The sequence below is a fragment of the Parasteatoda tepidariorum genome, chromosome 2 (assembly GCF_982258835.1).
Source record: "Parasteatoda tepidariorum strain Cologne lab strain chromosome 2, Ptep-v5.0, whole genome shotgun sequence".
Lineage (NCBI taxonomy): Eukaryota > Metazoa > Arthropoda > Arachnida > Araneae > Theridiidae > Parasteatoda > Parasteatoda tepidariorum.
The window spans coordinates 91,484,055-91,496,507 of NC_141756.1; the positions used below are offsets into that span (position 1 = coordinate 91,484,055).

At 26.0% G+C, this 12,453-nt stretch overlaps 1 protein-coding gene across 2 annotated transcripts in view; it reads right to left on the reverse strand.

The window, feature by feature from the left end:
• na (sodium leak channel non-selective protein na) overlaps positions 1-12,453 on the reverse strand; it is a 65,245-nt gene that overhangs the window by 52,431 nt on the left and 361 nt on the right. For both annotated transcript variants that reach the window (XM_043044762.3, XM_043044761.3), the window contains exons 2-10: positions 12,337-12,453; positions 10,904-11,089; positions 9,203-9,286; positions 7,992-8,131; positions 6,032-6,160; positions 4,260-4,405; positions 1,953-2,095; positions 1,769-1,873; positions 1,036-1,257 (exon numbers count right to left, since the gene is read on the reverse strand). In XM_043044762.3, coding sequence (XP_042900696.2) covers positions 1,036-1,257; positions 1,769-1,873; positions 1,953-2,095; positions 4,260-4,405; positions 6,032-6,160; positions 7,992-8,131; positions 9,203-9,286; positions 10,904-11,089; positions 12,337-12,438 — 1,257 coding nt within the window. In that variant the 5' untranslated portion in view covers positions 12,439-12,453. The remainder of the gene's footprint in view (positions 1-1,035; positions 1,258-1,768; positions 1,874-1,952; positions 2,096-4,259; positions 4,406-6,031; positions 6,161-7,991; positions 8,132-9,202; positions 9,287-10,903; positions 11,090-12,336) is intronic.

Sequence of the window (12,453 nt, forward strand, 5' to 3'; positions counted from 1 at the left end):
AATTTTACACATACCTATGATGACCTGGAGAAGTAATTGAAATTTTCAAATATATCTTTCTTTCTTGAGTTTATGATTATAATAACTATTTACTGATAAAAAATGAATATTAATCTTGAATATAAGCTTATAAAGTATCGGGTTCTCCCTTACAAACAAATAAAATAAACTGTGTTCTTAAGTTCCACCTTTGAAAATTTGATTTCCGGAAACTTTAGTGATCAATGATTTTTTGAAACGCCTGAACCTTTGATCTCCGGAAAGTTCCGGATCACGGTTAGCGAAAAATCCGGAAATCCGGATTTTTTCCAGAGCACAATCAGCCCTGATCTAAAATTTAATTTCTTAGGAACTATTGTACCCATTTGGCTTAGATTTCGTAAAATTATATTCTTTAAAAAGTTTCAAAGTTTTTGAGAAATGGCAAAATATCACTCTTCTGAAAAAACTATTGGGATCATCTTTCCCATATGGCAGCTATCCTTGATATTTTGGTGATCAGGAATCCAAATACACGTCAAAAAAGGGTATGTTTATTCAAAGAAAATACGTTTTTGTGTCTGGCTTCCAGATTTTGTAACTTAAAATATCATCTGCACTAACTAATTAGCATATCTGAGGCCACCCACTCGAACCATAAAGATGAAGTCCTAGAATGTGAAGATCGGATCATTAGATCAAAAGTTATTCAGAATGGACCATTTTTTGTGCACTATGCAAAAAAAGTTTTATTTTTAATGTTTGCAATTTAGTGTTTAGTTTTATTTTGAAGCAAAGCTATAATAAATGAAAACAACATTTTAACAATACTGGGCAAATCGTAACAGTTGGTACCAACACATTTGTATAATTCATTAATTGACTTTGAGAATTTTTGCATTAATAATTTATCTTAAAATGTGTAATATGTATCTAAAGTTACGTGGTAAAGTGGGTAGTAAATGCACCTACTTTTCTGTCTCATTGGACTGGAAAATTTAGGATTCTGCTGTAATTGATCATATTGGGAAGAAAAAAATAGAGAGTAAAGATTACCTCTGCTAAATAAAAATGTTTGTAAAATTCCTCCCTGGGTCTTCCATCATGTTCAAACTTAATACTGGCAGCAACTATTGCATTAGCTACATTGACCACCATGACAATAACTTGGAAGACAGCAGATTGAAGGAAAACTTGTAAGCAATGGGGAGCTTTACCTCTTCCTTTATTCTCATCAACAGTTATTAATTTCCAACCTGAATCATCCCCTTTCAATAACTAAGGAACAAAGTACAACTCTTTAGTTAATAGAATAATGAAGAAAAACTAGTTTCAAACATCATTAGCTACTTCATTTACACATACAATTAAAACTATGTACACAGTTTTAAAACCAATAATGATGAGGCACATATGAGGCATGTTATACTAATGTTTCAAACTATCACTTTCTGAATGATAAAGTTTACAGAAAAAATGAACAATTTCATTAATTCGCTCTTCAAAAAACAATTTAGACGTAACACCAGCAAAATAAAAAGAATTAATTTCATTGAATACTATTTGACATGGACATCACGGTGTACAGTTTTTGAGAAAGCAAAATTAAAATATCCAGTCACACTAGAATTCTAACCATATCAGGTATTTCAGGTATTAAATTAAATTAAAACACATTTGCTCTGCCTAATGAGTTCCAATTTAGTATTTTTAATAGTAATTTCATTTGATTCAGACCGTGGGTGGAATTTATAAGATATTAAATAAAATAAATAAATCTTTTTTTAACCTGAGCAGTTGTTACAGTTTGAATTGCACCTCTCTCTCCCCACATTTGCTGAAACTGCACTCGAATTTCATTAAAAGTTTCAGTGATCACAGCAATGAAAACATTCTATATAAAAGAAAAACAATTGAAATATTTATCAAAAATCAAAGTACAAAACGAAAGACATTCTCAGCAAAGTCAGTACCTTGACCAGCCAAGCTAAAAAGAAAATCATTGTAGTAAAATAAACAATGGCTCTCCATGCTGGTAGACTATCCATAGCTTTATACATAAGTAAAGCCCAGCCTTCTTGAGAAGCAGCTTGGTACACAGTAAAAAAACTGTGAGCTAAAAAAAGAAGGAAAAAAAAAACAGAATTAGAATTTTTTGTGACAAGTAAAATATTGTGACAATATTTATTTAGCAATGCAGATTTTAAATGTAATACTTAAATTGAATAAAATATCAAGAAATAATTTAGTTTGAATATATTAACTTTTTCTGCATAACTTATCTAAACATCCGAACATCAAGCCTCTGTGCAGAAATTTCTTTATTATGCACAACTTTCCAAAGAATAACATGAGAGTTTTTTAAAATCAATGTGAACAGATTAAAGCTTTAAAAAAAATACTGCAGCTGTCACTTAAAGGGTTGTCTGATAATAATACGTGATAATTATGTTTCCTGATAACAATATGCAAATTTAAAAGGCCAAATTCAAATTTGTTCTCAATGTATATAGTAACATGGATAGAAACTGATCTTATAAACATCAGATCACAAATTTATATGCGCAGGACAATCAAAATAAAATTACATTGTAGTGCAAAATATCAGCAATGAACACTGAAAAGATATCTCAATTAAATATAATTTTAATAAATAGAGAAAACAATGCTTTTTTACTTCAAATTATAATTTGGTAAAGAGGAGAGGAATGTTAATACTATAAACAGTTTATTAAAGGCAATTATCAAAGATAAATACTTATTATATTTAAAGTAGAAATTATTTTTGGTGGATAAACTCCAATTTTTAAATTAAAAATCTTTATTAGTCTTAAAAGCAGAAATCATGAAACTAAATAAATATTTATAACTAAGAAAACAATATCTTTATTCCTCTATATCTCATTACATTATTAAAAGAAAGCAGATATTATTAAAAAGTTTTTCTTTAAATTTTTAATGTTACCTGAATTATTTCAAAATATTTATGTTGATGAATGTCGTAAATAGATGTTGGTAATAGAAAAAAAATAAACATTGGTAATAGTTTTTAATAGTGATTAAATATATGTTTTTTTTTACAAACTTCATCAGAACTAATATTAAATGTTCTTTTCAAACAAAATATGAATGAGAGTTTAGGCACAAGAACCAGATACAATATAATAAATTCAGAATAAAAACTAACGATACTAATCACACTCAAAGTAATAAATAAAAGGTAATTTAATTCCCTGCAATGCTAACATTTAAGAAATACGTACAACTGCCTTGTTATACTATTGTCCAATAGTTTTAAAAAATAATGCTTTTTATTGCTAATTTTGACATTTTTAAAATAAAAAATAATTTATATTTTAATAATAATCAAATATTAATTACTATTCATTCTTTAGATGAATGAGGAGTAAATTTATATGCAAAAACTTATGCTCTACAATCAGTATCTGTAGCATAACTATACATTATAAAACAGACAGAAGTGTATCAATATGACTCAGTAGTTCTTAGTATTGAAAAGTATTGATACTGAAATAGACAAAAAATAGCTAATGGAAACAGTTATAAATAGCACAAAAGAAAATTTCCTTTAAGAATGCATACTCAAAGATTCAAGTAATACCCCCCTAATGTATACAATACATAAAATAATAAATTACAAAATTATTTTTTCTTTTATTTCCTACTGAAGATAAAAGCCTAAGAATAATTATTGAATATTTATGAGTGAGATATTGAACTATAATGAAATTTTTCCCGTTTTTAATACATGTACACATACATTTTTTAAACTGCATCTTTAATAAAAAAAAGGAATAAAAATGTGGTCTCAGGAAAAAATAAAGGGTCACTTAAAAAATATTCAGCAGTAACTCAGGCTAACATGGTTTTTCCTATTTTTTTCTTCATCAGCTTCAATCTTAAAGTTTTCAATATTATAAATTTATATGATTTTCATTTTTTTCTGATTAAATTCTTCATTCAAATTCATTAATTTTTTTCTGATTCATATTCCTATCCGTTTAGTATGAAAACTCAGTTAAAATGTTAAATATAATATTTTCTACTAATTTTGACCTACGTTAACACAAAATAATAAAAAACGCATGAAAAATATGTTTAACTAAGTCACCAAAGGATTAAAGGTACACATCATAAGAATAACTCAGAAAAGACTTTTGAATAATTTTTAACTTAGAACTGATTGATTACAAAAACATTTTGTCAATTGGTGAATGTATAAATATATGAATATAAGTTACAAATTATATAAAACTCACCAAAGTCATCAAATCCATTAAAACCTGAAATACTTTTGGGGAGTTCCAATTCCATGCAAACCATACCTTCGGGACATCGATAACCAGCATCAGGAATATTTGAACAATATGTATCAGGAATAGCAAGGTCATCAAGAGTTACGTTACTATAATATGTGAGTAAATTAAATACTGTTTATCTATATGCAGGTAAAAAACCCCATATCTGGAATCATCAGGACTTTCAGAAGACCGTAAAATAGATTTTTCCGGATAAAAGGTCTTTAAAGTAAACAAACATCAAAACATGACTTTTCAATAAAAAAATAATGAACATACCAGCAGTTCTCATTTTTTTTTGGTTATGTAATCCTAAATGAGAAACTATCTTTCGCCAGAACTCCAATCTCATAAACAAACTTACATATTAATTTTTGAGATAATTGTAAACGTATTAAGAAATAAAATACAACTTTATTTTGAAAATATTTAAGAAGAGGAATGAAATTTTTTAAAATCTTTTATAGGCAAAAATATTAACATTATTATGTTTGTGCCTGACAATTAAATTTACAGTCCTGGAACTGAGTTTAGTCATGAATTTATTTTTGGTTTATTTACATTATGCTGAAAAAAAAAAGGAAATAAGCGAAATTGAGATTTCCTTTGAAAGGAAAACTAAAGCAAAAATACATTTCTTTATGAATGCATATGGGTGCATATTTCTTTAAAGAATTTAAATATTTAGTTTTGAATTAACGAATTTAGTTTTTTAATTTTTATTTGAAATGTGTGATGGGAAACACTATTGCAAATTAAAGTTTTTATTTTATCATTTATTCAACATATTATTAGCAAAATTATATTTTCTGAAAAAAATATTTGCTACATTTTTATTGGCACTCTACGTTAAATAATTTTGTAAAAGCAGTCAAAATATTAAGTGAATAACGGTTTATTGATTGGATCTAAATGTAATTACAGCTTTTAATGTTATTAAAATACAGTTTCAAAAAACATTCTAACTCTTAGAACCCCTTTAACTTTAGAGCTTATGGTTCCACGGTGTCAATTTTATCTAACTTGTGGTTGGAATTATACTTAAAAAAGTAAAAATATTAAATGAGATAAAATATATTTATATAAAATTGAGCAGACAATAATTTGAACTTTCTTTTTCAGAGATAAAGATAAATTTTTTTTTTTTTTTTTTTTTTTTTGCTTATGATACCATTTAAAAATGAGTCATTCTAAAATTCCAAAAGTATATATGATTAGATATAAATGATTAGATATAATATGATTAGATATAAAAAAATATCTAAAACAAGAAGCAGGTTCCCTAAACTTTTTTTTTAAGTACTCTTGTTTTTTCAAAAACTTTTTTAGTGTGCTTATTGAGGCAGAATAAATGTTTAACTATAAGAGAAGCAGCAAAAAGAAATGATTTTTTTACTTATACTTTTAAGCATAAAAAAATTAAATAACTTTTTTTGGGGGAAAAAGGAAATGCTTTGATTATTCTGTTCATGAAAATTGTCTTAAAATAGATTCTTCCAGTCAAAGAATGTCCAGAAATGGGATTTGGTACTGTTCTTAATAATAAAATTAATTTTGAAATACAATAAAAAAGGAATAAAAGCTATCTCATAACACAAACAGTAATTTGAAGAAAAAAATCTTAATTAAATCATTTTCACAATTACCAATTAAATAATTTCTAAAATAATAATTAAATAATTTTTACTTAATTAAATAATTTTATAAAAAAAAAAGATTAACAACTATCTTACTCTGGATCAGTGCCATTAACAACACAATGATTTGACATTTCTCCGAAAAATTGAACACCTAATAAGCCATATAATGACATGAAGAAGAGGAAAAATAATGTCACATTGTATATTTGTTGACTTGAGCGCCTGGAAAGAGAATATTATGTTTGGTAAAATGTTTCATGTTAATTACATTATTAAATGACAAACAGAAAAATGTTCAAATTTGTTTCAACATTTGTAAAACATTTTTAGAATCTAAAAAAAGGAAATTCACAAAAAAACTCCCAACTATTTTTAGAAAATAAATGACCAAAAACATACAAGGTCTTTTAGAGGTCAAAAAAAAAAAAAATGTGGTCCAAAAAAAAAAAAAAAATCAGGATATTATGTGGAACAGTATATTAGACTAATTGTAAAAACAGTAAAATATAAACTTAAAAAATATAATTTGCTCAACTTAAGTAAAGCAAAGGCAAGTTTTATCGCAAAACAATAAAAAAACCATTTTTAATTTCAGAAATGCTTTAAACAAAACACTTCTGAAATTAAAAATGTTTTTTTTAAACAATTTTCAGTATAACTTTATTAATGGAGCACTGAACAACTTATAATAGTTTGAGAACAAAATATAGAAAAAAAATTTGTGTTCTTTTACCTGTATTAATTAGTTAACATTCCCTCATACATACCAATATTTAATTAAAATTTGAAACCGAATTAAGGATTTCCTTAATCAGTTAATTTTAAAGTAGAGTTTCAATAATCTCAAAATAAAAAAACACTGTTAATGAATGGCGTTTTCTACACTGGGGGTGCACTGTAAGCCCTTTAACACCTATACTTCTGTGTAATTGTTTTTGGTGTTTTGAAGCCACTTGGCTCACAATGTGATCAATTTTGTTTTGATATTCTCTTGAGTAGTATTTCTTGTATACGAGTATTTGTCACCAGATTTATTATTATAAAAATAACAGTTATAACCGCTTAACATTTGAAGACCTGCCATTTCAAAATGTAAGAATCATCCTTTGAAAAAAGAATCGTTATAAAACACTTCTTACCTTGTCAACAATTTACCAACTTTAAAATTTAAAACCAAAATTAACCTAATCTTGCAGCTTGAACAATATTCTAACACTAACGTATGATGGTCCACGACTTGCAATATGAAAAAACAGTAATAAAAATCTAAAAAGAAGCCAAATCAGGACGGCCTAAAAAGCAAGTTCTTTCTAAATCTGGGAACTATGAGACCATTTTTAACACTACATCTATAAATAACTAAAACAAATTTTCGCTTCAAACTCATCAGAATTACTTAACATCATTACTATCTTATGAAATACAGCTGATTTGAACTCAGAAATTATATAATTTATTATTTCTATATTAAAATTTTTTTTTCTGTTTGAAAATATCGCCTAGTGGAATAAGCTGTAGTAAGCAGCTTTACACTTTCTAACAGGAAGTAGAGCAGGTGAAGAGCTCGAGATTGTCATTGCTTATGCTTATATTAAAAACCCCATTCATATACTGTGTAAAATTTCTGTAAAAAGTCATTTAGTGGATGATCTCCCAACTAACCATTAAAAATTCTACATGATTACTGTTTTGTTGATCAGAATTCAGCATATTTAAAATTGGATGACAGAGACAAAAACAAAATTTAATGGTTTACACTAGCATTATTAGTTAAAATTAAAGGATGTTAGATTAAAAATCTAATATATTTTTTTAAAAAAATTAACATTTGTATTTTCAAAATTCAAATCTGAATATACAAAATATTCAGGAATATCAGGACGAAAAGTTAAAAAATCAGAACAAATAATAACAAAATATTCTTTTTATCAGGAAAATTAGGACAGCTATGAACCATGATGGCATGAACATAACACTTTAGCTGGAGGGGAAAAAAAACATAGAACTGCATAAAAATTTGAAATTTATTTCGTAAGGAGTAAAATAAGCATACTTGAATATTTGATTGATTCTTGATTTTGGCATCTGAAATTTCAAAAAAACTCGTATGAAGCGAATCATGATTAAAGGACGAGGAGCCCTCAAAATTGAGAGGTATGAAAATTTTGGCACAACCAGAACCATTTCAAAAATCTGAAAAACATAATAAGCATATGAACAATAGTTTTAACAAAATAAAATTGAAATACAAAAAATAATTAATATTATTATAATATGTATTTTTCTTTCAAAAATATTAAGTTTGCTGGAAATAGAGTGTAGTTTAGTAGAAACAGAGAATTCTAATGATTGAATTATAACGGAAAAAAACTGTAGACATAATAGTTGAAGAATGAAAGTTGAGTACAGTGAATAATGGGTAATATTCATATACATATATATATATGGTAAACTTACACTTACATGCACCCTAAACAAATTCAACCATTCCAAGTAATTGTAAAATGTTTGACAAAAACAAAATAAAAGTAGACATTATAAAAAGCAAATGAAATCTCAGTTTGGTTCAAATGATTAATATTTTTCAAAAACTTATTATGTTGTAACAAAAAAATATTAATATTTTCATAAATTTGAATTTATATTTGAAAGAATATGACAACACAGCCAATTTATGCAAATAAAATAAACACTATAAGTAGCAAATAGAAAATTTGCTTTACTACTAACATAAGAACAATTATAATATCAAATACCGAATTGAAAATTATATGTAATTTTTTTTATAATTAAGAACACCAAAAATTATGAAGAAAATTCTATTTATTATTATAATTTCAATAATAATAACATGATACACTCTTCATAAAAACAATATTTAAACATATTATTAAATAATTATTTTTCTACTTTTGCTTCTGATTATAGTATATTTTTTTAAAAAATTGCTTTTTTTAAGTGGGCAAACAGGCACATTTTACTGTGTTAAACTGAAATGTAGCAATAGAAAATATTTTCAGACTACATGTTGATAAAAATTTAAAATATTTACTACAATAATTTCAAATGAAAAATACTTTACATATTTTTACACTTAATTCTAAATATTTTGAGCTGAACATTTACTTTTAAAATACAGATTAATAAAGAAATATTGAAACAAACACAAAATCTTTAAGGAAAAAGTCAACCATTAACAGATAGACATAATTTGTTGATATTACACAGGTAGAAAAATACAGTATAATGTCATTGAAATAATACCTGTAAAATAACGGATATCCATAGAAAGAAAACCATTGTAGCATCAAACTGACACCAACGATCTTTTAAATAAGAAAAATCCCCCTAAAATAAAATTAAGAAGAAAAAAAAATATCAACATTTTCAGTTAAATGTTTCACAAAAGAATAATTGAGAAAGTATAGATAAGAAGGATATAAATATTTGCTTTTAAACTTGTTCATCACATTTAAACTGATTTTCACTCAAGGGATGCAATGATTTGTCAATATTCTAGACTAGAGAATCAATTTGATCTTTTCAGAAAAAATTTGGATTTCTAGTTCAATATAGAAACGTTAACAATAGTTAATAAACATCTCCGCCATCTTTTAAACAAAAATTTCAAAAATGATTAATGCAAAATTATTTTTTTTGCGAAGTGCAAAGCCTCATACCTCGAATCCCCGTGGTAGAATCGTGGCGACATTGTCACAGAACATTATAGAGTTCTTGCAAAAAGAATTTTCCTTTAGAAAATGAAAAATTTTTGTCTTATTTTTTGCAAAAATTTTCGAATTTTTTTCCTCTAAAATTATATTTAAATGATGCCATTTTCGCACATGCACATCAGAGGGGAAAGAAGTGTTCAAAAATTTTCGATTCTTATTTGAGAAGAATGAAAAATAAAGAATAATGAAGCAAAAAATTTCTTTTCTGCAGAAATGTTTGAAAGATTCTTTTTCTCCATAATTATATTCAATTGATGTCTTTTTCACGCATCAGAGGGGAAGAAATGCTCGTGATTTTTGTTAAAATTCTTATTTGGGAATAATAAAAATTGCTTTTCTTTCCTTCATGGATTTTACGATTTTTAATTTTTTTATGAGACAATGATTTAGGAAATGCGAAAAATGAAATAATTAGTGTGTTTTGCTCTTACAAAATAGGAGAATATATAATACAATAATATTACATAATCATTTAAAAAATACATACAATTTTATTATATTCATATAGGCTTTTTTGTAAATACAACGTTTCCGTTACTTTAAATTAAAAAATTTAATTAATAATATGTATATTAATTATTAATAATAGTATCTTGCAGAAAGATATTATTGCTAGAAAGGTTTGTCGCAGAAAGCCCAAAAAAATTCTGCCACAGGGTCTGGAATCATTGAGGTTTTAGCACATTTAGAAAATAATTTTTTTCCATAAACAAAAGCTTTACATTTCAAGATTAAACATATATTTAGTTATTAGTTCTTTTAACTCTCCGATGCATGTAGAAAGTCTTATTTTCATCTAAACTTTTTGTTGTGTAGTTCTCTTCTTTTTATTAAATAGAATAACTATGCATCAGGAAAAAATATATGTCTAAAAGCAAAGCTATTTTTATAAAGTATTACAGCTAATTATAATAAAATATGTTATAAAATTTTTCTACAATACATGGATGATATGAGACAACACAGAATATTAACAGAAATTTTTGAGAAAATGATAACATGAAATGTCTACAGCGCTATATGGGTAAAAAAGACCATATGAATAAAAACCCTAAATACAAATATGATAAACATACTGGAAATTTCAATCTATCAATTAATTAATGACTAGTCTAGTTGAATAAAATTAAACTAATGATTGCTGATTTATCACAATATGGGTAATTTAATGGTTGATTAAATAGAACATGGTTAATTTAAACATGAAGAGAGAAAGAAATTTAAAACTCACCATTATAAACCCACGAATGTACATTTTGACAATCATCTCAATGGTAAAAAGAACTGTGACTATAATATCAGCAACAAATGTGGCATAAAATAAATATTCGTAACGTTCAAACGTTCGAGTAGTATTCAAACTCACTGATACCAAACTAATCAGAGCACAGAGGCGAAGTAAACGTCGCACCCATACCTGAGGAAAAAAAAAACAAATTATGTAAATGAATAAGTAAAATGCAAGTTACAAATACATTTCAGTAAAACTTCTTAATTCTATCCAATAAAATATACAAATATTGTGCATTTAAATATTAATGGTTAAACTGTTTTTTGGGATACACCTAAAAATTTTAGAATTTCATTCTATATTTTATATTGCATGAGATGTTTTGGTAACTCAAAAATTTTAGGAGTTTAAAACAGAAACCCAAAGCCTTTAAGCATTTTGAACAGTAACTAATTGAGTAATAATAATCAAAACCAAATTACAGTACAACAAAGGTAATTACAGTAAAGCAAAATTTAATTTTATCAGTGAGTCAAAAAACATGAAGTATTAATAAGAAAATCGATTACTTCTTATTTTAAAACTAAAGTAATACAATTTAAAAGTGGTAATTACAGCATGCTAAAATTCCAGTTTTTTTCCTTACTGGAAAAAAACTGGATTATTAGAAAATTGTGTATTTAACGGAAATTTCTATACAAACTTAGCACATGTAAAATAATCATACTATGAATATAAACACATAACTAATGATTATATTATAATTATAATGATTATAACTATATATAATTATAACTATGTAATGATTATAATGGGAAGATAACACATATCCCATAGGTGGTCTGTCGCGCCAACTACAATCGGCAAGGTGCCAAATAGATTTTAAAAATCTAAATTTCTTTTAAAAAACGCATGTAGATGTTTGCCTGGGGGTGGCTTAAGAGTTATACCGTTCGAATTGGTCCCTTTCTGTGATTTTTTTTAGTTTCTTGCGGGCCGCTGCCCAAAAGTTGCCAAGACTTGCCGATTATTCTGCCACAGATTACGATACGTAAATCTCTCCTTCAATTTAATCAATGGCACTTTTTGTTAGCTGGGTGCTAGTAAATTCAGCAATCTATTCTTATTTTTTAAATAAATAAATTAGTATTTTTTCATGATTATTGAATTTAATTGTGCCAGGGCAATTAAAAAACATCCTAAAAGAATTAATGACGGAAAATACTCCATAAATCACAAATTGAATCTTTAGATTAGAAATGAAAAAGATATTTTTTAATTAAGTTATTTTTTTTTTAGAAATTTTCTCATTTAAGATGCCAACCAATTAAAGTATTTTTTAATTAAGTTATTTTTTTTTAGAAATTTTCTCATTTAAGATGCCAACCAATTAAGATGAAACCAATTATGCAAAGATAAATAAAATAGATTACCCAATCAACATCTCCTGTTATTCCTAGTTGAGTTAGAGTTTCACCAGCTCCATAATCAGCAAGTCCTTCGTCACCTTTCATACTTTGCTTTCGACCCAACATGATGAAATTAATTTA